The 23,692-nt window shown below is 48.8% G+C and overlaps 1 protein-coding gene across 1 annotated transcript in view; it reads left to right on the forward strand.

Annotated features, from left to right (window-relative positions):
• LOC135260307 (transmembrane protein 108-like) overlaps window positions 1-23,692 on the forward strand; it is a 38,453-nt gene that overhangs the window by 10,414 nt on the left and 4,347 nt on the right. The window contains exon 2 of the mRNA XM_064345551.1: window positions 15,882-15,965. Coding sequence (XP_064201621.1) covers window positions 15,926-15,965 — 40 coding nt within the window. The 5' untranslated portion in view covers window positions 15,882-15,925. The remainder of the gene's footprint in view (window positions 1-15,881; window positions 15,966-23,692) is intronic.

Consider the following 23,692-nt stretch of genomic DNA (forward strand, 5'->3'; position numbering starts at 1 on the left):
CTGCTCTGTTCTGAAGGTCAGAGGTAACACAAAACTGTTGCAGTCACTGAAAGTCCATATAAGTCCTTTATATCAGTGCTAGGGTGGACCTGTGAGAAAGAAGAACCCACTTTATGCGTTTTGTTGGATGTGCCTTTACAAAAAATTTAAAATCCAGCCTTATACTCAGCAAGCGATTTAGTGTGTGTAGGATACAAATTGATGCTAAGTCATCAGGTGTCTAATGGGTTTAATAGGTGTCTGGTGTCTAGGTTTCATCCTGTAATCAGGTGTTTAGGGACCATCTACCAATTAATAGACCGCTTCATGCACTCAAGGGACAGTCAGTACATTGTGAATCTGTAATACCTCAGGCAGAGAAGGTTTCCATACCAGTGGTTCCCAACCCTGAGATCTACCATCCTGTAGATTTTCACTACAAAACCAAAAACAAAGCACGCCTCATTCAACAGCTGGAGATCTCGTTGAGCTGCTACTGTAATTATTAGAATTAGAGTTGGAGTGAAAACCTACAGGATGGTAGATATCCAGGAGCAGGGTTGGGGTTAGGAACCGCTGCCAAATACTCTCTTCTTCCTGCCTCCTATTTCCAGTTTCCTGCCTTTCCGTGAACTCTGAATGAACACTGCGGGCAGATGAGTCTTTGGGGTTGTGGCAATGTTCACTCACAGTGCCGCACTGTTGCAGTAAAGTTTGAGAGTACTTTATTGTTTGAAAAGGTCTATCAATATAGACCACTACTTACAGCAGGGGTACCAACACCTGATTCAACTGGTTAACTAATTGTAGTCTTCAATCAAGGCATCCTTACTTAGAATCAGGCATTTTAGTGTTGGGCAAAAACAAAAACCTGCACCCACACTGGCCCTTTTCGGATAAGATTGGACACCCCTGACTTACAGTACTAAGTCTGTCGGGGGTTTGATCTCAAGTACTTCTACATCCAAGATAAAAAGAAAAATACATCATTAGCAACCATATGCCAATGCATGACCTGTCCTTATCCAGGTGCTAAAATGCACATACACTCTTGCATGATTGTCCGAACATTTTTCAAAACCTGCCGCTGAAGCTGGCCTATCTCTGTCTGAGATACGTGTTCCTCCGGCTCTGTTCACCGGTGCATTTGTTCATGTTGTGGGTTGATGACGGGACACCCCCCATTCCCCCCCATCTCTGGAAACGAAATGTGAACATCTGGCCCGGTTTGTGCTGCTGGCAGGCCCCGGAACGGCCACCGTTGGGCCCGGCCAATTACGCAGCTTTGCTTTGGACAATTAGCGTGCTGATTGGCTGCGCTGATTGCTCGGTTATTTTTGCAGGTGTTACGTGTCTGGAATGTGCTGAATAATGTTCAGGGCTCGAGCTGTTCTGGTCTAGTCCTGGGTAGAGCCCTCGATTGCTGTGGAGAGGTAGAGAAAGATGCTTTGTAAACTGTAAGCTGAGTATGTGTAAGAGGTTTGCTCGAGGTTGGATTTGAACCCGGGCCTCTCACCTGCCCAAAGACTCCATAGACGAACACGTTACCAGTCAGCTGAAAGTAAAATCGCCCCCCTGGCTAATGGCAATGTCATTATTTTTCACGTGAATGTTGCGTCGCCGAAAGTGTTGTCAAGGTAACCTGCCGCAAGGCCTTCGCTTTAGTGCAGATCGCTGTGCTGACTAGCGCACTAGCCGAGCTACACCCCGCTGCATTAGTATGTAAGGGTGTCTGTGGAGAAAATGAACAGCACCATTTTGGGGTTTTTTTTTTTTTTTGGTCGCTGTGCTGTGTCACTCCTCCCTCCCCACCCCCCCCCCCCCCCAAGCCCACCCCACCCCCCCATGCACAGCTGCTTAATGCTGACACACTACAGGAAACCCCACACAATATCCCGCTCCTGAAACATCCTTCCTCATTACGCTCCGTTCCTGCCATTGTCGGCGAGACGGCCCCCAATGCATCACGCGGCGCGTTTATCTGGCCGCGAGCGCCGAGAATGTCGGCCTTGTTTTTTTCGGGGGGACAGGCCTGGTGGACAGAGAGAGGAAGCGCGGACACGCCGAAAAAAAGCCCCCGTTCCCCCCCCCCCGAGACACGATAGCCGGCTCGTGGAATGTCACAGTAGCCGGGGTGACGTCGTGGTGGCCTCGCAGCGGAAATGTTGACCATCCTACACTTCTGTCTTCCCTGACAAAATTGGGAATTTGCGGACCAGACCTCAACTGGATTGCGTCCTATCTCTCCGGCCGCTCCTTCCAGGTTGCCTGGGCCGGTGCACTATCAGCTCCTCGTCCCCTCACAACTGGGGTCCCTCAGGGCTCTGTCCTTGGTCCCCTCCTCTTTTCTCTGTATACTAGGTCCCTTGGCCCTGTTATTGCCGCCCATGGCATGTCATATCATCTCTATGCAGATGATATTCAACTTTTCTACTCTTTCTCTCCCACAGACACTCAGGTCTCCGATCGCATATCCGCCTGCCTGAGTGACATCCAGAGCTGGATGACCAAACACCAGCTCAAGCTCAACACAAACAAAACGGAACTTCTCCATATTCCTTCTCTTACCTCTCCCACTTCTCATCTCCCCATTTCTTTAGGAGACACTCCCCTACACCCTTCACAGAGTGCCCGAAATCTTGGAGTTGTGCTCGACAACAGGCTGTCACTCTCTGAGAATATCGCGGCAACCACCCGGTCGTGCAGGTTCATCCTGTACAATATCCGCAGAATAAGACCACTCCTCACCAATTACTCCACACAGCTCCTGGTCCAGGCCATGATACTGTCACGTCTGGACTACTGCAATTCCCTCCTGGCTGGCCTCCCAGCATCAGCCACCAGACCCCTTCAGCTCATCCAGAATGCAGCAGCACGTCTGGTTTACAACCTCCCTCGTGACTCCCACGTCACTCCCCTCCTCATCTCCCTCCACTGGCTACCAGTGCAAGCTCGCATCCGGTTTAAGACACTGGTGCTTGCTTTCCAAGCAGTCAAGGGGTCAGCTCCTGGTTATCTGCAGAAGATGATCAGACCCTACAAGCCGGCCAGATCGCTCCGATCGGCTACTACAGGGCGGCTGATTCCTCCCCCTACACGAGCAGCAACAAGGTCTCGACTCTTTGCAGTTCTGGCCCCACGATGGTGGAACGATCTTCCAGTGGAGGTCAGAACAGCAGAGTGTCTGAGCACCTTCAAACGGAAACTCAAGACGCACCTCTTCTCTGTGTACCTCTCTCCTCTTCCCTAAACCCCCTCCCATAACTATAAAAAAAAAAAAAAAAAAAAAAAAAAATTTTGTTCAGACTATCGTTTCTCCTTATTGTATGCATCATAGTAAAGGCTTTTTATCTACATGTTGTTCAATGGACTTAAGCGGACTTGATCCTGAGTTTGGTTACTCTGTTGTAAGTCGCTCTGGATAAGAGCGTCAGCTAAATACCTATAATGTAATGTAATGTAATGAATGCCGCTTGAGCGTTTGCCGCTGTCCTCGGTCACCGGCCGCCATTGGCTGTGATATAAAGTCATACAGCACAAAGGTCACAGTTGATGAAAGAGAGTACTTCTCTTTCACTTTGAAACAGGCTGTTTTTTTTGCCATTTGCATTATTCATTGATTTAGTTGATGACATAGGACATAGGTCAGATAAGGTACAACCTATTCAGAACACACCGTAGGTACAGTTCTCATAAGGTATCAGTTGTCCATAGTTGTGAACATCTAGTCCAGTTCACATGGTAAGCAAAGTCTGTAAAGCTATGGCAAATCATGAACAACAATTGAGGCATGATTATAAGACATTACATTACATTTCATTACAGGCATTTGGCAGACGCTCTTATTCAGAGCGACGTACAACAAAGTGTATAACCATAACCAGGAACAAGTATGACGAAACCCCTAGAGAGAAGTACCGGTCCAAGTGCAGGGAACAACCGCATAGTTCAACTTGGACCCTGAAGGTTAAACTGATTAACACTAACACAACGAGAACGGCAACAACGCAATCTATGGAAAAAATACAAGCAGTAGTTAAGACAGTTAATGCACCTAAGTCACAAGAGGCGTGATAAAGAGCTACAGCATCTAGATGAAGCCCCAAGCGCAACATGAAAGTGCTAGATCAAGACAAAGTGAAACATGAAAAGTGGTAGAAGATCAAGATGCCAGTGTTGCGTGAGATTGAGGAGTGTGAAGTCAGTCAAGGTAGAGTCTGAAGAGATGTGTCTTCGGGCCAATGGCAGAAAATAGGCAGTGACTGAGCAGTTCATAGAGGAATGGGGGGTTGTTCCAGCGCTGGGGAGCTCGGGTGGAGAAGCTCTGCGGTCGGGACGAGCGAGAACCGCTCACACGATCATTCACATCATTTCCAGTAAATACCAAAATATTCCAGGATGGCAGAAAAACAATGTAAAATCCCCCCTTTTTGCCCTCAGAGTTCAGTAGAACAATTCACCTCTCAAAAGTTTAGATCTCGCTACAGCAGCTGTCAGAGGACAGCTATTTGAGAAAACAAAGTGCGGTTTCCGTCTCACGTACGCGAAACAAAGGGTAAAACGGCTACAATTCATCTACAATGGGACATTCTTTTGAAATGAGTAGGAAGAAAGGCATTTCCTGCTCCGGTTGAATCCGAAGTTGTAAGTTGATTAAAGTAAAGTGATGAGTAATTAGGACAAGGCTGACAGAAGCAACTCCTGATGTAGAGCTAATTTGCGGTGTAATAAGTAATCGGGGTCCATGCCCTGCCTGGTTTATGTATTTCTCTAGAGTGCACCAGACACTCCCAGGAGACCATGGCGGGCGTATCTTAACGTAGTTTCAATGGGGATTTTGGTCCCTAACAAATGTAATTTTCCGTAACCCCACTGAGACAGCTTAAGAATTCAATGCTTCAGCTGGGCATTTTGTGACACTGAGCTACGCCAGCACCACCCCACCCCACCCACCCCCCTCACCCCCACCCCCCCGCCCCCCCCCCAGGGACAGGGAAAGCTGACTAATCTCCGCTCCACGCTCACTCTTTAATAATTTAGGCTGTGAGTGAATATTAGGCTTAGTGCGTCGCTGTCGCTCGCTTTCTGAATAAAGCCTTTATTAATCATAAACAGCTCAATGTGAGCTCAACTCACTCTTTGCGAGCGGTGTGAGATTGCTATCAGGGACCAAGTCGGGGGGGGGGGGGGGTTATTATGGGATTGCGATCACGGATCCCAAACTACCTTCAGACCCCCGTTGAAAACCGAAACCCAAGGCCTTAAAGCACAGCCATGTCCTCCTCAGATCCTCAGCACAGGTTTAAAAAAAAAAAAACAGCGCTCAGACGATGTGTTTGTCCAGAGGACAGGAGCGCATTGCGTTCACCCAGTCAGCTGTTGTTCTAGCTCTGCGGGAACCCCCAGAGCAGTCAATAACACGGTGGTACGCCCCCCCCCCACTGCCAGTGGATCAGGAGTCCCCAGCATGTGTCTCAGTTTGTGCTTTCGTGTTCACGTCTCGATGTCTAAGACCTCCCTCCTCTCAACCCCACAGTAAAGAAGGTAGCTACTCTTCCCAGAGACTCGTCTAAACCACAATGCACCTCAGGGACGTCATGCATGCAGTGTGTGGCTGTTCATCGCCACGTGACCAAACAACTGTCTCAGAGATGGGATCACTCACGCCGATTGTAGCTTTTTCCCATAATTCATGGATTGATATTCCTCCCGTGATGCTCTGCCACTCCTGTCGGTTGCATTCCACCCGGCTATCCCTGAGGAGAGAAGAAGGTGAAAGACAGAGTTACTGGACAGAAAATCTCTAAAGGGAATGTTCTCCCGAAAAATGATTGACAGACCTGCAGTTGCTGTTAGTCTTTGCATTGAGCCTTGGTTGAAAATTTGACTCATTTCCAACTGAAGTGGAAAGTGGAAGAAACAGAGTCTGGCTTCGGCCTTATTGGGGGTCTCACTTTCTGGCTGAGTGCACAGGGACATGCCAACATCTGGAACTGATGGAGGAGAGACGCCTTCTACCTGCTACCTGCTACCTGCTGCTTCCTCCTCAAATCAGGTCACTGGTCCTTTACATTGTTACTCAAGTCACCATGAGAAAATACATTATGGGCATTTAGCAAACACACTTACCCAGAGCAACTTACGCAACTTATAGTCATATTTAATTATTTTTACATTTTATTTTCACATTGTATCCATTTATACAGCTGGCGTACTCATATTGTGCAAAGTCATGGTGCCACACCTGATTGGGATTGACAGCTGTCAGGCCCTGTGATTGATTGACGGGAGGGAGCGCTTGAGGCCCTGTGATTGATTGATGGTAGCGTCCACAACACAGACTCCCCGCGGGAGAGGAACATTTCCGCCTGATGTCCACATCCTGTCTGCCGCGATTGAATGAGATCGCCTTCATGATCCACCCTCGGGGATCAGACTCGTGTGGAGGACCAGAGACCCCAGCTGCGTTTGTGTAGCTCTAGTAGAAAAGCAAGGCTGGCTTCTCTTTCTTTTTCTGTTTTTCTTTTTTTTTTTTTTTTAACCGTCTCATTTCTTGGGCTTCCAGCTAGTCTCCTAAAACGCACTTTCAAAAAGAGCAACAAAACCAGAGCCAAAGACCGAAAGCGCTAATAGCATTGTATTCTGCCCCCTACTCATCAGCTCAGGTAGAGAGTGTGTGGCGCTAAGCTGTAGCATTAAGCTCCTGCACACAGCAGAGGAACATCCCAGACGCCCAAATACTGAGCCGCCCAGACACCCAAATACTGAGCCCCCTTTCACGCGCGCTCACGCGCCGTCCGGTTCAGGCTGCCGGACTGGCACGGCAGCACGTGTCCCGTCTTCGAACCCGGGGGGCGCCGCCGCTGCCCCCCTCCACCGCCGGCACCCTGGCAGCGGCAGCGGCGGCGTGTCTTCGTAAATCAAAACCGCCGGCTCGCTAAGCCACAGCCGCCGCGTCGATAGAGAGAGACGTTTGGAGGGGTGTCCGGAGGAACGTAAAATGGCGCCAGTCCCGCTCGTTAGCTCGTTAGCTTGCGTCCAGCCTTCATTAGCTCTCCTGTGCTATAAACAACGTGCTTGTGCTGGAGAACCCAGGCCTTGTTGGTAAATGGTAAATGGATGGTAAATGGACTGCATTTATATTGCGCTTTTATCCAAAGCGCTATATAAATCCATAGCGCTTTACAATTGATGCCTCTCCTTAACCAGAGCAGTTAGGGGTTAGGTGTCTTGCTCAGGGACACTTCGACATGCCCAGGGTGGGGATCGAACCGGTAATCCTCCGACTGCCAGACAACCGCTCTTACCTCCTGAGCTATGTTCGCCCCTTTGTCTGTGAGCAGGAGGTGTTCGGCGCTGTGTTTTTTCGGGGGATATTTTCTTCTGATGAAAGCTATTCTTCAGCGGGGCGAGAGAGTCCTTTGCCAAGAGTCCTAGTCCTGTTATTATGACAAGAGTACATTCTCTCCCTACGCGGGTGTAAGGACTGTTATCCAAAACGACAGGAGTCTTTGCTGGGGATGAGCGTATCTGAAAATAGCACAGAAGCAGTTCCGGTGGCTTTTTCGTCTTTTTTAAATGAGTTTTTTTTTTTTTCGGTATTCATTATCCGTTCATTTTTCTTTCTCTTTTTAATGCACAACCATTGCTTCACATAATAATAAATCACACGGGACCTTATTTAACTAGACTGGTGCACCTGCATTTGGCACACATGAGCAACCGTATGAACAACCTTCTGCAGTCCATTAAGGCTGGAAAAGTATGTGTATGTGTGTGTGTGTGTGTGTGTCTCTTCCCACCTGGGCCTGGGGAAAGCAGGTCTCTACTGTATGAGAACGTTGCCATGGCTGCAATATAAATACTGCTACAGGCTTTTCAATGACATAAAAATTTAACTGACGTCCCTGTAGCTCCTTGTGTTGCCATGCATTTGTCTCATTCAGGTTTTACGGTGGGGCTGATCATTCGGTACACTAATCCGTTTGTCTTTACACCACCTGCACAAGACAGGCTTTTTAGAGCAGTAGAAAAAATATGTTAAAAAATGGGGCGATATGTGAATGAAATGGGCTTCACGAATACCGCGCTAAATCAAGAGCGTGTGCCAGAATACTTTTTCCTCCCCAATTCGATCCTTCCTTTTCACACTTTGACCTTCTTTCCCATAGTAGTAAGAGTGAATTCTCTCGTATGAATTTGGCGAAGTCTAAACAGGGCACTCAAAGACGCAGAATGTCAGCTGGAAAAGACAAGTTGACGGTGTATTGCTCCTTAGGTGCCAGCCGCTGCTGTCTGTTCAATCTTAATGAATACACATTAATTCATATTTTCTGCATTTATTTTTTTACGTGTTCTCAAGCCCCTACAAGGCCCGTGCGCAATGAAACCGCTCTTACACACGACGGAAGCACGACGCTTGTGACGGGATCGATGTAACGATGGAGATGACTCGGTCGCAGGCTGCGCAGCTCTCCTGATCTCCTCGCCTGGCGTACGGGAGGGGGGCTGCAGGGGGAGAGAGACCCAGGACTTCAGCTGCGGGACATGATGTCCCTGTCATAAATGTCGGGGTCAGCAGTTCGTATGGATTTTATTTGTTGTTGCAGCGGGAGAACCCTTGAGGGGCGCAGGAGTGGAGGGGGGGAATGGGGGGGTGGGGGGAGTAAATGGGGGGGGTGGTAGACGCAGTCACCAGCGAATTTCGCAGAGCGTCCACAGAGCCACTGGTGCAGAGCGATCCGTGGCCGCGGGCGTCAGACGGGACGGGACGGGGCGGGACGGGACAGGACAGGACACTCCGCTCTGTGCTCCGCTGGCTGTCCTGTCACGGGCGGCCGGTTGGTTTATTTTGCGCAGCCGTGTGTGTGTGTGTGTGTGTGTGTGTGTGTGTGCTGCTCTGCTCTGTGCTGTGCAGCCCAGCGTGTGCAGATCCCTCTCGGGGTGTCAGCTGGATGCCTTCAGCTTCGTCAGGCGAAAAGAAGAAAGAGCTTTCTGACAACACACAGGCCTTGTGAGGACATGAGGTCTAATGGAGGACAGTGTACAATGAACCAAACACTGAAAGTGTGCTGACCTTAGTTTGTGAGATGTGTATTCTTTGTGTGTGTGTCGTGTGTGAGTGGCGTGTGTGTGTATCTGTGTGTGTTTGCATGCGTGCGCAAAAAACACGATTGATGCTGTTGTGTAACCAAACCACTATCTGGCCATGAGAACATTTTGTTCACCAGCATGGATCTCTGGTAGCTCTGCTAAACATCGCATCATACGAGGCTAGCTAGCTGTTAGCCTCGGTTAAAGCACACGCACGGTTGCGCAGTCCTGCACAGAGATACTCATCGGTTTCCATCAGAATTGAACTCCTGAGAACCCGAGAGCTTAACCCAGCTGTGTTCTCAGAGTTCAGGTGTTTTGCCAATATTGTAACATTGCCACTACATGGCAGGAATATTGTGAGAATTATTATAATTTTTTTTTTTTTAGTTAGCTGGGTAAGTTGTGGGGTGGAATGTGAGCGCGTGCCCTAACTGACGAGTGGCAATACGCTCTCAGGGACCTTCTCTAATTACAGGTCACCAGTAATTAGCAGAGCTATGCCCCAGAACGCCACAGACTCCACCCGACCCTCCCACCCCACCCAACCCCCCCTCTCCTCTAGCTGTTCCCTGGCACGATCTGCTGATAGCTGGTGCTGTAAACACTCCCAGGGCACAGCATTCCTAAGTGTAAACACACTTTGGCGCTTCCTTTGGACATCGGTCCCCCTTCGCTCTCCCTACGTCATGTGCAGAATCGCTAATGGAGGATTTCCTTTGTCCCCGCAACCCCCTCCCCCCCCTGTCCTCAGTTTTTTGTCTCGCCTGATGACCTCGTAAACCGCTGCGAAGCGGCTAGTCATTGTGACACGCCACCGTCCCCCGTCCCCCCCGCTGACAAATATTTGTGCGTTCACTGCCTTGTTAAACAATTCATATTCATCTTTCACCCTTCAGTCAGTTTTGCTGTAATGTTATTCATTAGTTCAAAGCCATTAGCATTATTCATTTTTTTAGCGCATTTAGGCTAGCACGTAATCTCATTCCAGCCCTTAATGAGGTGTCAGATCACAAATATGTGATTAGAGCGTTCTTAACTGAACATTCTGATGCCGGCGGAACAATCACTGCTGGTAATTGAAAGCAATGGAGTTCCAGAACACTGAACTTTGAAGAAAAAAATTCAAAAAAAAAAAAAAGCCTACTCTTCAAAGGGTTATGTGGCACCTGAAGTCTTACAGAGGCACCCAACCGATGCATACAATTACAATCACCTTCTCGCAAACAAACACTGCTTTTCCATTTTGTAGTTCTGTAGCTCCATTCTGTGGTTGTACGCCGGTTGGAAATGAGCAAGAAATGAGCAAGAAAAGAAAAGGGTTCCTGGTGGTTTTAGTACTTGTCACTTGGTACTATATATCTCATAGTTGGTTGTTGAAGAGTAGATACAGGACACAGCCTGTATGAAGACCCTTGTTGACGCATAAGGCAATGAATGCAGAGGCCACAGACTTAATTGATCTGCCTGTGGGTATAGACACGATCAAACGCCCACAGTTCCAGGGTGTCAGTACCCTGTCAGGGATGGCTAGAAGGTCACAGATGGGCTCCGCGAGGTGAAATCTGTCTCACAGCTGCCTGAGCTGGGGATTTTCATTTTCCGTACGTGATGTCTGAACGGTGAACTCACTCATTTAAAATCTCACTGGGGGGGGGGGAACACAGGCCTGTTCTGATTTAGTATCCAATTCTACAATTCCATCTTTGCGTTACATGAATAATAGATGGTCATTTCCGTGGGCTTCCATAAAACCACTGTTACTGTCGCGCGCTGAGCGGAAGAGTCGTGCTTTATTAAGCTGACACAGTCTCCTGACACAAGCTGAGAAGTCTGTGTTATATCAGCGCGCCCATGCAAGCACACACAAATCAGATTCAAAGGCTATGTAAATGAATTAGTGGCCCCCCAGATGTGATTATGCCCCTCCCCCCACACTGAAGGAAAGTCATAACAGCATTGCAGAAAGGAGACACAGAGAGTGATGTGGACTGTGGACCGGGGGGGGGGGGGGGAATTATCTGGAATACATTTTGATAATCAAATAAAAGTGTGTGTTCCCAGGCAGGTACCTGGCAGAATTTGCATTCTGCGAAGATTCTCACTTCTTTCCCTGACACATCGATGTTGATCGACAATATCAGTATCATTTTGAGAATGAAAGTTGAGGTACTTGGTTACCTCACTTGGCCTCTCTCACTCCTTTAAAGGAATTGACTCGTGTAGTACATAGATATTTGTCATTTTGGACATTTACATTCATAAGCAATTCAAAGCAGTAGTTTGTTGATTTATGGGTTCACTTTTAGTGAAGTGGTATACGGCTCATAGGAACTCTACTACAAGAGATGGCCAGGAATCCAAGGGAGTGGACATCGATTGACCCGTTGAGGTATAAGATCAGAAGTACGTGCTTAGAATGTTCTTAACTGAGCATTCTAATTCTGATATAACCGTCACTACTGGCAATGGGAAGCAATGCAGTTCTAGAACACTGACTTAGAATTTTGAAGAAAGAAAGAAACATTCCAAAAAAACTCTGGTTCTCTTCGAAGGATTGAAGACTTGAGTCGACTGTGTGCCAGACATTAAACGCTCTGACTGGTGACACTCCTCTGCTCCTGAAGAGTGGCTCGTGGGTCCGGTCCTGGGAGATGGGGTAGTACTCATCTAAATGTCCTGTCACTTGTGGGGGACAGTCTACTCAGTGACAGTGACAGACAGGCTTATTCACGTTGCTCAGTCTCAGTAGTGACCCTGGGAGAGATTTAAGGGACCTGCTCCAGACAGTTCCAGACAGAGCATTTACCCGCTGCTCTCAGTATTAACTTCGGAGTTATTTCGGAGGGGCGAGGGCCTGTGGCTTTGGCAAACAGGTCAGATCAGCTTCAGAGGAAGAGGGACTGAGGTAGACCAACATGCGAAAACGGGTACAATAGTTTTTTTTTTTCTTGCTTTTTCCATGCCGGGTTATTTTTTCTCTTCTTCCGTTGTGCCTCTGTGGTTGCCGCAGCAACAGCTGTGGTGTCCATGCGTAGCGGTTGCCATGTTAATCCTTTATTTATTTTTTATTTTTTTATTTCGAGATTTGGGGTACGTTAGGAAGCTTGGGCTGCACTGTGTGATTCGATTGCCACGCCGCTGATGGGGTGGGTGTAATGTAGCTAATGTAATGTCCATCCATTATCTATACCCGCTGGGAGTCGCGGGGGGTGCTGGAGCCTATCCCAGTGTGCATTGGGAGGGAATGTAATGTAATGTAGCTAATGTAATGTAATACAATGTAGCTAATGTAATGTAATGTAATGTAGCTAATGTAATGTAATGTAATGTGAAAGACTGTGTTCGCTCACAGGATGTATGTTTTACTACTAATATGTAAGGCCTCCCACTTCCATTCCTCTCCTGTTCCCCACCCGTGTGCAGGTGTGTGGCGGCCTCTTTGCTCGTTCGGCCACGAATTTGATCAAAGAGCAGGTTACTGTTCCAGCTCCAGCCCTTGGCACTATGCCATCACAGTGCCATTCACCTCAGACACAGAATGTCTCACCTGTGGCCAGGTATCAAGGCTGAGGAGACATCATCCCTACTGATTACATGTGTGGCTGGTGTGCTGAAGGACTGTTGTTTTTTATCTCAGTCCTGACAGGCCTGACTGTTTAATTAAGCGTGCAGTATGGAGTCCGTGAACGTCGATCGTACGCACGGCGCTGTTGATGCTCCACATCATGTGACTTTAAAGACCAAGACAGTGCAGATGCAGTTTAACATCATCATTTAGCATACGGTTCCCTAAATTCGTAATTCTGAAGCTTAGCTTGAGCAGAAACCTGACTTCTCTCAGCAGGCGTCTCTCGGAAGCGCCTCGCCCCGGGAGGCCGATGGCGATGGCGAAGCGGGGAGCGCAGCCTCGAAAAAAAAAAAGAAAGAAATCGGGTCGGTCTGTCGCCCCCGATCAATTAGGGCCCGCTACTCCCCTCTCGATCGAAACGTCTGCTGCGCTCCTGGGCTCAGAGGGGGGCGGTGGGCGGGGGGGGGTTTGTTGTTTTGTTGAGGAACTGGTGCGACGCTGAGCAGCACAGCTGGCGAATTAACGGTCCGCCCGCTCCACTACCCCCCCCCCCCCCCGCCCTCGCCTCTCCGCCGAGACCACCGCCGCACAGCTCGTCTGGCTTCACTTGGCAGACAGTCACCCGTGCTGCTGCTGTGCCCAGCGACAGGGACTCGGGAAGGGGGTGACTTTGACACCATTGGAGCCCCCAGAAGCCAGTTTTCAGGGCCCGGGGGGGGGAGGGGGGGGGTGGGGGGAGGACGAGTCGGTGAACCGCTCCGTCCTGGCTGCCGCCACACGGCTAACCACTTAGCCGCATTCCTTTATCCGGACGACCTCCTCTTACTTAATTCCACAGTCGGAGGGTTGCCGGTTCGAACCCCGTCCTGGGCATGTCGAAGTGTCCCTAAGCAAGACACCTAACCCCTAACTGCTCTGGTGAATGAGAGGCATCAATTGTAAAGCGCTTTGGATAAAAGCGCTATATAAATGCAGTCCAGTCCACCTGCGTTGCTCCAGTATATATCCAGCTGTATAATTGGATACAATGTAAGTCACTCCGGCTAAGAGCGTCTGCTAAATGCCTGTAAATGTAAATGTAATGTCTTATCTGTCTGCAGTAATTGGCTTTGGGACGCTGGTGATCAGGGGATTTCTCTGGTCCTGCTCCTTAGGGGGTTTTGGGATTAGCATGGGGGGTTCCCTGCCAAATGGAATCATTAGAATCATTAGCGTCCTGTGCGGTTTGAGTTTCTTTTAACATCAACGCGGCCCACCGACGGAGAAGGGCCGACCTTTGACCTTGTCACCCCTTCTCCTGCTCTGTCTTTCCCCAGAGATTAATTCTTGCTTTTTGGCTACTGCGGCTTCTTGTTGATCTCTCTCACGTGGTTAATGTCCTTTGTCGTAGCATGATCAAAGGACTGGCCAGCTTTTAATTCTGGTTTTTTTTTGTTCTCACTGGGGGCCATATGTTCTGAATTCGATCAAGCTTACAGAAAAAAGAATGATCTTTCATATAAAGCAAGCGTGCACAACTCCGGCCCTGGGGGGCCGGTCTGCCTGCTGGTATTTTTTTACCACCCCGTCACCTTAGATGTAGTTTTCTGACTGTTTTATGAACTACACTGGTTCACTCCTGTACTTCAGCACAGCAAAATCTTTGGGATACACTTGCAGGCTGCAGCAGTACAGTAGCTGGTGCTTTTACAGATCAGATCAAGATATGATTGGGCTAAATAATCAAGAGCGGAAGTTGGCACAAAATCCCGAAACGGATCGGCCGTTGTGGGCACCCCTGATATGAAGCCATCCTGCTGAGGGGGAGGGGGGGGAATTACACATTGGGTCACGTCCAGGGCTAGGTGATTTCCACCATGGCCCTGGGCCTGGTTTACTGTGGTCATTAAAGACCTTGTTGCATTTATTGTTAAATGTAGGGGGTTCCCCCGTTCCCTGGCCAAATCTTAAAGTCAATTTTTCACGACTTTCTGAATCATCGCCTAGTTTCATTATCTTATCTCACCTCAGCTGATGTTTTTGTGAGCAATAATGGAAAAACTGTCAAAACAAAATGGCTGCCAAGCATCACTTTGGCGGGTGCTACGTGTTACTGGAAGGAGGAGGGGAGTTCCCCTCTCTTTCTTCATCAGAAAGTATTTCAGATCCTGAGATGGATTTCAAGGCACTACATTAATGCAAGATATTATTGTTCACATACTGTGTCCATAAGCTTGATAATTTTCCAGCCTGTTTGCCTGACAAATTATCCTCAGGATTCTGTGAGAAAACTTGGTTTGTCTTCAAGGCCATTATTTTAAATGTAAGTACTAGGTTTTTGAATTTGGGGTTCAAGTGCTGTGCAGGACACTTCTTTCGTATCTTTAATAATGTTATTAAATGTTATTATTTAAGAGTATAGCGCTTTCCTTGTTGTACATACAATATGTCATGGAAAAAAGGTAATAATAATAATAGAATAAACTGTTTATATGTAGCACCTGTCATGCAGAAATGCAGCTCAAAATACTTGACAGAAGGAGCAAAAAGCAGTACATGCATATATTGATACATCACGTTCGAAGATTATAAATATTGCTAATAAAATAGGATTAAGAAAACAAATAAAGTATGAGTACAGTAAAATGTAAATATACAGTAAGAAAACACAACGCAGGATAATCAATTTTACACTGTTAGTGCTGACAGACGTGTGTAATGACAGTGTGTAATGTGGGTTGTGTAATGACAGTGTGTAATGTGGGTTGTGTAATGGCAGTGTGTAATGTGGGTTGTGTAATGACGGTGTGTAATGTGGGTTGTGTAATGGCAGTGTGTAATGTGGATTGTGTGATGGCAGTGTGTAATGTGGGTTGTGTAATGGCGGTGTGTAATGTGGGTTGTGTAATGTGGGTTGTGTAATGGCAGTGTGTAATGTGGGTTGTGTAATGACGGTGTGTAGTGTGGGTTGTGTAATGGCAGTGTGTAATGTGGGTTGTGTAATGACAGTGTGTAATGTGGGTTGTGTAATGACAGTGTGTAATGTGGGTTGTGTAATGGCGGTGTGTAATGTGGGTTGTGTAATGGCAGTGTGTAATGTGGGTTGTGTAATGGCGATGTGTAATGTGGGTTGTGTAATGGCAGTGTGTAATGTGGGTTGTGTAATGGCAGTGTGTAATGTGGGTTGTGTAATGGCAGTGTGTAATGTGGGTTGTGTAACGGCAGTAATTGGGGGCCCTGTCTGTTTTCTGCTCCTCAGAGAGCCATGAGTAGAGTGGAGGAGGGGCTGGACCACATGATACCATGACGACAAGTCTGCAGGTCCTGTGCTGCCGACTGCTGAGTAAGTCTCCATGCAACAAAGACCGTCCAATCACCTCCGCTCTGGGGTTGCCAGATTTAGAATTTGTGGAAACCGAAACGGGAAAACGGGCACAGCTGGAGCCTTAATCGAGAATGAGGTGTGGGGTGCTGTCAGAACCCATTGGAAATGATTTTGGATCTGAGAATAAAATCTATATCCAGAACATAATGTTATAGGTAGGACCTTGTAATACACCAATAGCTGACATTTTATATCGACAGTAGCTTCTTAGTAGCATCTTAAAGTAAAGAATTGCATTTGACTCTTTGAAGGGCTATAATTGGATCTCATCCAAAATGGCTGCCCAAACTGCACTGACAAAGATACTGGGTTTGCTTTTAATCTACAGAGCCATTGCCAAAAGAGTCCTGTTTCAAGTGTGGAATTCCTGTTTAGGAATTCCTGCTCCTATCTGTGGCAGGCAAACTTCCATCCGCGACCCTGTGGACATAGCCTCAGAGTGCCACGCCTAGGCTTGGCCTGTCATCTCTCAGCATGAGCGGCCATGGCAACCCCCTTCGAGGGCAGCCATAGGCCAGCTCTGTTCAAACAAACGACACCGCGCAGCCCTTAAACAGGAAGTGATGTGCCTGCTGTTTGATCGATGCGCTGTTCCGTGCTTATCTCTGAAGGCACATCTCTTACACCCCCCCACCCCCAGGCAGGAAGAAAGCCATGTCGCCCCATAGCCCCCTGGGAAGGGGCGAGGCGCTCTTCCCACGCTGGCATCTAAGGGGCAAGGGGGGGGGGGGGGGGCAAGTAAGACCCCCCATAGAGCGTGTTTGTTCACACCAGCCACTGCTGTATGGTTTGTGCGTCTTTTGCGGACGTGTTTTTTCTTTTTGCGGACACGTTTCCCAGTGCGGCATGCAGCCTGATTGTTTTTAGGTTGAATACAAGGCATGACAAACTGAGCAAAGGTCCCGAAAGGGAACGGCAAACATTTTCAAGCTGGGATGTCTATTTAAATTACCCACAATGCAAGCTGTGTGACTTTGTGACTGAGAGAACCATGGGATATATTCTGTGATTTATTCAGCTTGTGAGGAAAGCACTCATAGCCTGTCGTTTATCCACTTTTCACTGTTTTTGCCCGCACAGCAGCCATCTTTGTTGGATAAGCTTAAGCACTGAGTTTTACTTCTGATGCACTCCTTCACCCGCTTTTATGTTTTTTTTTTTTGGTTTTGTTTTTGTTTTTTTTTTGCAATAGAGGTAAAATGCCTTAGTCAAGGGATAAAGAGCATCCTGCATCCCAGATGAATTCAAACCCGCAACCCCTCGGTCAGGCTTGTTATTGAGCGAGTTCTAAAAATAGCGCAGCTGGCAGACTGGAGCTTATGAAAGCCCCGTTGGCAGTGCGATCTTTGCTGCAAGGTGGCATTTTCATTCTGCGAGTGTCGTACACGGGAATCATAAACCCCCTGGCAAACCAAAAAGAAATGCATTAGGAGAAAAAGATGGCCAATAATGGACGACAAAGGTGTTATTCTTCATCATTTAGGGCTGGTTGTCATTTCTGCCCAGGGGTACATTTTGAGTTCCCATCATCAACGCCAATATACAAGCGATTTCAGAACGGGCTGTTTTTTTTCCCGCATTTTTTATTTATTTTTTTTCTCTGGAGGTGAAATCAAGCCGAGGGAGCCGGTCAGTTAATTTAACGGATTTATTCAAATTAAATCGATTGTGCGAGGCCACTTATAGAGTGACCGCGCCGGCTCCTCACTGAATCAAGCTGTGCGTGTTTACCGGCTCGCCGATTGGACGCCGCTGATGCGGAGTCACGCCTCGAAATTTACTGTGCGGGGGGGGAGCCCGTGGCCGCCATCGATCAGCGCTTAAAAGCAACCGGAGATTCAGACTCATTAAGGTTCTGACTCACGTCCCGTGTCCTTGTAGGAAACACAGCCAGTGAATTAGCGTCGTTAGACCCCATACATTGCAACGTGAATGTAATTAGCGTCATTAAGACTGAGCGCATAAGAGGGAGGAGGGAGTAATTAATTCAGAATCTGATATGCTTAACAGCTTAATGCAGCCGCAAGGTATATGTTTGTGTTAGCGCGTTAACGAGTGACGCCGTGTTTTGATTGGCCTCCTTCAAAGATTCCATATCAAATGAACCCACCCTTTTTTACTATGGTTGGGTTGCTATACCTTCCACACACACACACCACATCAGAGGCTCTTGAGCTTGACGCAAAGGAATATGGTGCTGGCTGTTTTTGTGTGTGTGTGTGTGCATGCGTGTGTGTGTGCGTGGATGCGTGCGCGTGTGTGTGTGTGGGCGTGTGTGTGTGCGTGCGTGTCTGTGTGTGCGTGAGTGTGTGTGTGTGTGTGAGTGTGCATGCGTCCGTGCGTACATGTGCGTGTGTGTGTGTTGAACGCATTTGCACAGTCTTCACTTCAGCTCCATAGGAATTCAGTACAGACAGTCTGGGTCAGGAAGCTCGGTAGTGAGCGAGATGAGAGCACAGATGTAAAGTCGTTTAACAGTGTGTTGGAACGTCGCCATTATCGATTTAACTGGAGGCTCTCCCTTCAAGGCCGAAATTCCTGCTCAATTGTTGTGCGGACGCTCGCCTGTGTTGCTTTGTTCTTCAAATCGATGTGCGTACATCCTGATCCAGATCCTGATCCAGATCCTGATCCTGGAGTGCACAGACGGAATGGCTCCTCTTCTCTTTTCCTGAACGTGTTAGGTAAAGCCTCACGTTTTATTAGGCTTTCAGGGTCCAGCCGAAGGCCGACGGGTGAGTTTTTGGGAAAGGGCGCGTTATTTTAGGCGCGGGATGTGGGAAAGGCCGACTCACGCCTCCTCGCTCCGTATCCCTCCGCCTTTCCCCCGAACGCCGTCGCGGTGCCCGCAGGGTGCGTGGCCTCGCCGCTTGCCGTGTCGCCGTGCCGACCCGCAGTGCCGAGCCCGTGCCAGCGTGTGGCGCTGTGCGTAGCTGAGTGCTGGCGCTGGTCCGGCAGAGTGTCCCGGCGGCTGCTGTACTGCAGTCGGTACTGTCACACCAGTTACCCCTGCACTGGACCAGCAACCCGAACCGACCCAGCACCAGTTACCCCTGCACCAGACCAGTAAACCAAGCCGACCCCACACCAGTATTCCCTGTGAAAGACCAGTAAACAGAGCCCACCCCACACCAATTTACTCCTGCACCAGACCAGCAAACAGAGCCCACCCCACACCAGTTACCCCTGCGTCAGACCAGCAAGCCAAGCTGACCCAACACCAGTTACCCCTAAGTTAGACCAATAAACAGCCCACCCCACACCAGTTGACCCTGTGAAAGACCAGTAAACCAAGCCGACCAAACACCAGTATTCCCTGTGAAAGACCAGTAAACCAAGCCGACCCCACACCAGTATTCCCTGTGAAAGACCAGTAAACCAAGCCCACCCCACACCAGTATTCCCTGTGAAAGACCAGTAAACCAAGCCCACCCCACACCAGTTACCCCTGAGCTGGACCAATAAACAGCCCACCCCACACCAGTTGACCCTGTGAAAGACCAGTAAACCAAGCCCACCCCACACCAGTTGACCCTGCGCTATACCAGTAAGCTGATGGTCCCTGACGGACACCCCGCTCCACAGAAGCGATGATGAAGATTTTCCGCAGTTGTTTCCAGCTCATGTAAGGTGGGAGCTGGGAGCGGGGGCGGATAAAACAGCACACATGATTTGTGGAAGGTGCAAGCGCGAGCTGCGAAACACGTTTTGTCCCCTGCGCCCCTGTTGTTTATGTATCCCGACGTCTGAGGCGTCAGCCGGATAGGTAATGAGGATAAATAAAGGAAATGCAATTTAATAAATTACGTACCCTACAGGGAAGCTCTTACCGGTGTCTCACCCAGCTTTCTCGCACCCCCGAGCCCAATAACGAATGTAAATAAAGCTTCTGTCGTTCTTTTCCATCTTCCCCTGGTAATTTCCGCCTTGTTTATTTCCATTCAATTACCCGAAATGAAACCGGTCCCCCGCCGGAGAAAGTCAAGTCAGACGTAGAAATTGCCGGCTCTGTTTTTCAATTTGGTTACCCACCGTCGATCGCGGACTCGTTCGAGGAATTAGGCCTTTCGGAAATGATTATCGGAACAGGTACAAGTAAGAACACTCGAAGCGCCGGCGTGTTTAGGGACTTGTCGTATCTCGTGATTCTTGTCAGCGTGTGGCATTACACACATTAGACGCTGAGTCTCGTTCTCAGCATCCATCTTTCTCTCAGTGCTAGTTCTCTAATGGCTCGTTCATGCTGGTAAGCTTGCAGACAGACCACAGCAGGTTCCTTTCAAAAACACAAAAATATCGTGCGCGGAAGCTCTTTTGCCGGTTACATTTGAATTTCGGTCACGGCCTTCCCTCGCTCCGTGGCAGGCCGGTCGGTCTCTGGAGGCCTGCTTGTGTCTGTGGTGCTTTCAGCCGTCGACAGATAGACAGCTGTTTTTGTTCTGCCATCTTGTGGCGCGCTGCTGGCTTTGAATATGTCGAGAGGCTGTCCGTTGGAGTTTACGCAATGTAGCGTGGTACCTTTTTGGCTTCCTGTCAAACTATGATGTATGCCAATTTCAGTTCCTTTCCCGAAGAGTGATTGAATTTTGATTCAGTCTTTGCTCTTCAGAGAAACTGATTCTGCAGCGGTGGCTGGAAATGACCCTGAAATGTTTGACACTCTCAGACAAGGCCTTTTGTTTCTCTTCCTCATCTTTTTCTGTACTCTTGCTCCTATCAACTCATTGCCAAAGCATAAATAACAATCAGTGTGAAAGCCACTATATTCATTGAATTAATAATGCTTTGTTCTTTAAGTTGTGCTATATTGAACTGAAAATGAGTTACCATCTCTTATCTCTCTCTCTGAAAACATACACAAACACACATACACACACGTGTAATATAAATAGCTGGTCTAAGCCATGCTCTGAGCTGACTCAGTTCAGTTTCCCGAGTCTGTGACCGCTCTTGCCACACAGGGCCGAATCTAAGGTACGGACAGGCGGGTCGATATTTCCAAAATGCCGGCCCTCGTCCGACAGGACCTCAGGATAGCGGCGGTGAGCCAGTGCGAGGCGCCGCAGCGGACCCCGGCGACGGTCGACTGAGCCGGCCGCTGGCTTTAATAGAAAGTGAAGCGCCTCTGAAGGGCTGGGCAGTGATGGGGAAAGGAATGAGCGAGGGGGGGTCAGGGTGTGGGGGGGGGGTCGAGCTGAGGGAGGAAATCAATGAGCTAATACATCACCGGGATGTGGAAGGACACACAGGTGGGTTATGTTACCTGAAGCTCGCCCTCCGGCCACAGTCCGTTACCTGCCTCTGTCACATCCGTCACCCGGAGTGGGCGTGGTTCCCGACCCCTGGGAACGGGCGGGGGGTGTCGCTCGCGCCCATCCCCCCCCCCGTGAGCGCTGCCATCACCGAACCCCTCCCTCCGTCCTGTACCCGTCCGCGAACATGAGGAATGTTATCATTAACGGTGTGCGGTACTGGCTGGGGATGGACTGTGATTAGTGCCTTTAAGGGGAGAGTAATGGACTCGTTGCAGATTTGGACCGCACCCCCCTAACTGCTGAACCTTGAGCGCTGTCCTTCACTGTCCTGGCGTAGGACTACATTACATTACATTAATGGCGTTGATCCTAGATGAGTGTTTGAGGGCGGTGTCTACCACCGGCATTTTCATTGCATTCGTTGCATTCACTGTAATTATGGGTATAGGTCACCGGTGCTTGTTGGGTTACATTACATTACATTACATTACATTACAGGCATTTAGCAGACGCTCTTATCCAGAGCGACGTACAACAAAGTGCATCAGTTCAAGGTGCAGAGGTACAGAAAAAACACACTAGAGTGAAGTAAAGATCGTAGTGCCAGGAGTGACCCTGTAGGGTAACCTGTAGGTTGCTCTTGCACATGGAGGTGAGAAACACACTGCCTGCTAAAGAACTCCCCCCCCCCCTTTTTTAATTTGGCACTGGTGGAAAATCCAGATGCTCTGGACGCTAACCGGACGCGCTCCCTCCCCCAGGCCGAAATTTGCGGTCAGTTTGTCGTGCGGTCGCTCGATCTGTTTCGCTTTGTTCTTCAAGTCAGCGCACGTACATCCTGGTCCTGGTGCTGGAGCGCACAGGGGGAAAGTCCAGGGGTCAGAAAGCGAAAGTCCCACCATGTGTTTCTTCCATCCATGAACTCATGAGCCAGCTGACTTCACTGATTAGCTATACCTCCCGGCTGAAGAACTGTGCTAATTAGTAAATCCAGGTGATCGGAACAAAATTTGCTGCGGAGGACTTTTACTTTCTGAACCTGGACTTTCCGCCCCTGAAAATAAGCGTCTCCTTGTGGGGCTGCAGGACACAGTCGTAAACTGGCAGGGGCGAGACTCAGCACCAGGCTATTAGGGCCACGACCACACGAGAGTGAGAGCCTTAACTTGGCACATCGCCCAACAGTGCCACTTAACGTGTGCATCAATTGAGCTGCCTTCAAAATGACAACCAGAGAAAAAGGGTTTCGTAGACATTCCCAGGCATGCAGAAAGCCGGCGATCGTGACAAGGCTGCCGTTAAAATTTTAAAAAGACTTAGTAAATCCAATGAAACTTTTTTTCAGAGAGTTTCACTCTTTTCTCGAGTCGTTGATCCCTGAAAGCTGGCAGCGCGTCTCTCCCTCGTCGTCTTCGTGCCAGATGGCTCGCACTTCGGGTGGCTGGGGAACGCTCGCCGCCATCGGCGTGGGGAAGCGGCAGAGCCGTTGGTTCGAATCGCCAGGAGCCCCACGCTAAGAAACAAGTTTTAGTGCCACATAAGAATACAACCAAGTTTTAATACCACAGAAGAAAAAGACCAAGTTTGAATATCACAGAAGAAGACAAAGTTTGAACACCACAGAAGAAAAAGACCAAGTTTGAATACCACAGGGGGGCGACTGATACAAAAACATGAAGGCTCTTTTTTCTTTTTACCCCCCTCCCTTTAAAACTTTAGATGAGATTCTCAGTGAAACGTAGCAGATACAGAGGCAGATGTTAATAAACATGTTTACGGCGGCTGAGGATGACGAGTTTAGGCGGGAGAAGCTTCCCCAGATGGAGGCCACGCTGGGGGGGCCCGCCAAACGTGTGGACTATCCGGGCTGCTTCTGACGTTAACGTTCCCGCTTTGCTGTCTGACTCTGCTTCATGTTTAATTCAAACACTTCCTTTTTTTGGTATGTGGCGATGCTGCCCAGAGCAAGAAGCTCTATCTATCTTCCCCAGTACACCTGCTGCGGAGAGTGAGCAAACAGAGGGCTCTGCGATGCAGCACCAGTGCAGCACCAATGCAGCACCAATGCAGCACCAATGTAGCACCAATGCAGCTTCTAGTGATTTTTCCCCATCAGACATCAGTGCTCATGTGGCAGCACCCCGGCAGTGAGTTGTAGTTCAGTACACTGTTTCCAGGGGGAGCTACAAGGTGGAAGCGCCACTGAAACTGCTAGAGCACAAAAGTCGGAAGGACAGTTTTGAAATTGGTTCCTTTGCGAGTCGGTGTCGGCCACTGTTTTTGTGAATCAGGAAACGAGAAACAATAAAACTTACTATCCCCACTGAGCCAACACTTCAGGAAGTTTTAGTTTTCAATATTTGTTGCATTCTGACTTTGCTGCCTTAGTGCATCCCCGGACTGTAGGTGTTCTCAAGGTAATCCCACTGA

This window comes from Anguilla rostrata, chromosome 8 (assembly GCF_018555375.3).
Source record: "Anguilla rostrata isolate EN2019 chromosome 8, ASM1855537v3, whole genome shotgun sequence".
Lineage (NCBI taxonomy): Eukaryota > Metazoa > Chordata > Actinopteri > Anguilliformes > Anguillidae > Anguilla > Anguilla rostrata.